The sequence below is a fragment of the Salvelinus sp. IW2-2015 genome, unplaced genomic scaffold (assembly GCF_002910315.2).
Source record: "Salvelinus sp. IW2-2015 unplaced genomic scaffold, ASM291031v2 Un_scaffold7377, whole genome shotgun sequence".
Classification (NCBI taxonomy): domain Eukaryota; kingdom Metazoa; phylum Chordata; class Actinopteri; order Salmoniformes; family Salmonidae; genus Salvelinus; species Salvelinus sp. IW2-2015.
Genome location: NW_019948637.1, coordinates 9,215 through 11,476, shown reverse-complemented (window position 1 = coordinate 11,476; position 2,262 = coordinate 9,215). Strand labels below are relative to the sequence as shown.

Sequence of the window (2,262 nt, the reverse complement as noted above, 5' to 3'; positions counted from 1 at the left end):
ATGGGTAGATGACGATTTACAGATATTTTTAAGCCAATTCATTAGACCATCAATTCACCTGATTATTTCATCACAGTACGGTCCCCAAATGGCAACAGCCTTTCCTAATAATAGTAGTGCCAGCATACTTTTAGCCATGAACCTTATGGGCCTCTTGTCAAACGTGAGTGCACTTAAATGTTGGGTTGTCTATTTCAGGACTCGAATACAATTTATTTGTTCAAAACATGCAATTCTCCGGACACCTTTAAAAGCTCATCAGAAGTAACCAACTTGATGTCTTGCAAAAGGGGGAAGAAATAGTGTAAGGCTCTGAGTATGGTTTATCCACTACTCTCCTCTTTATAGTTGCAGTCCTCTTTGCAAGAGCCCATGTAGGATGTGTCATGCATATTGACCGAGCAAATATGAATGGTATGTCCGTTTTGACCAGAGGCATAGTGAATTGGTGTTCTATCCCGTTTGACCAGAGCCCATATAGTGAATGGTGTCCTCTTTGACCAGAGCCCCATAGTGAATGGGTGTCTCCCATTTGACCAGAGCCCATAGTGAATGGTGTCCCATTTGACCAGAGCCCACAGTGAATGGTGCAGTGCCTTTGGACTCAGAGCCCACAGTGCAATGTATGAGGTCCCATTTGACCAGGAGCGCGCAGTGAATGGTGTCTCGATTTCACAGAGCCCCATAGTGAAATGGTGTCCCATTTGACCAGAGCCCATAGTGAATGGTGTCCCATTTGACCAGAGCCCATAGTGAATGGTGTCCCATTTGACCAGAGCCCATAGTGACATCATGAAGCAGTAAAACCTCCCATCATGATCACAGTTCAGACACACAATGGCACGTTTCCAGTACTCTTATTTTGTAGTCCGCTTAGAGAGGACTTTTATTTTGAAGCCACCGCCACCCCTGTGTCTTCACTAGGAGATGATTGGACAGTGTCTCTCATGTGACACTCTTGGTGCCTCTTCAGCTGCCCTGACGCCGTGAACCCTTTCCCACACGCGCTACACAGGAACGGCCGCTCCCCTGTGTGTGTCCTCATATGTAGCTTCAGACTCCCCGGTGTGGTGAACCCCTTATCACAGACAGTACAAGGGTACGGCCTCTCTTTAGTGTGTGTGATCTGATGCACTTTCAGGTTGCCAGATTGGGCAAAACTGGTCCCACAAATGGCGCAGATGAATGGTTTCTCTCCGGTGTGTGTCCGCTGGTGGCTCTTCAGGTCTCCAGCACGCAAGAAGGTTCGGCCGCAGAAAGAACAGCAGAATGGTTTCTCTCCGGTGTGGGTTCTCTGGTGGGTTCGCAGGTTCCCCAGCTCCGTGAAGCTCTTAGATTGGAGACAGATAAACAAAGACACAAAAACAAAAATGAATGAGGGGAAGCATAGAAATATRGCACATATGACGGATCTACCACTTATAAGACTTGCTTTCAAAGAGAATGGCAAATCTATAACTCYCATTTCTATCTYAAAACTGTTGGTTCCTACACAAAGCTACATAATGTAACTTTAATTGARACGCACCTTGCCACACTGGCAAATGTGGTAGGTCTTCTGCCCCGTGTGGAGCAGCTTGTGTTTTTTCAGGTCGTGMGCTCGGGAGAACCGTTTCCCGCACTCTGAGCATTGGTGTGGTTTCTCCTTGGTGTGTGTCTGCAGATGGGTCTTCAGGTTGCCGCGGATGGCGAACCCTTTACCGCATACGGAGCAGTGGTGGAGGTTCTCCCCTTTGTGGATCATCTGGTGGCACTTGAGTGACTTGTATCAAAWRKAWKATTTATTTAGATCATTACTTACAACAAAATGCAGTGCAYAGMGCTTCCCATACATAAATCAATAAACCGTGAGAAAGATAAAACAAAACAGCAGACGAGGAGTAAATAYATAAATTAAGACAGTAAAACAACAACGAACCTTGAAYTAGGAGAAGCTTTTCCCACAGTCATTGCAGTGGTACGGTTTCTCCTCCCGGTGAGTCTGCTGGTGGTCTTTATAGTGGGCCAGCCGGGAGAAGCTTTTCTGACACTGGGAGCACTGGTACGGTTTCTCCCCTGTGAATAGAATAACTTAATTTTTTATAAAGTTTATATTGATTTAAACTGGTGTTGAGAACAACGCTGCAGAAACGGGCGGCAGCGGAGTGAGGAGACAAAGAAACAGATAGGGGAGTTTCTCTCTGCACTTAGTTATAATCAACTTCATGTAAAAGAAATATTGCAATAAAATAAGCTAATGCAACTGAAGGCACGTATCAAATA

At 45.6% G+C, this 2,262-nt stretch overlaps 1 protein-coding gene across 1 annotated transcript in view; it reads right to left on the bottom strand.

Annotated features, from left to right (window-relative positions):
• Positions 1-786: 786 nt before the first annotated feature.
• The window catches only part of LOC112079251 (zinc finger protein 239-like), a 10,371-nt gene continuing 8,895 nt past the window's right edge, over positions 787-2,262 (bottom strand). The window contains exons 2-4 of the mRNA XM_024145249.2: positions 1,919-2,055; positions 1,529-1,762; positions 787-1,330 (exon numbers count right to left, since the gene is read on the bottom strand). Coding sequence (XP_024001017.1) covers positions 887-1,330; positions 1,529-1,744 — 660 coding nt within the window. The 5' untranslated portion in view covers positions 1,745-1,762; positions 1,919-2,055 and the 3' untranslated portion in view covers positions 787-886. The remainder of the gene's footprint in view (positions 1,331-1,528; positions 1,763-1,918; positions 2,056-2,262) is intronic.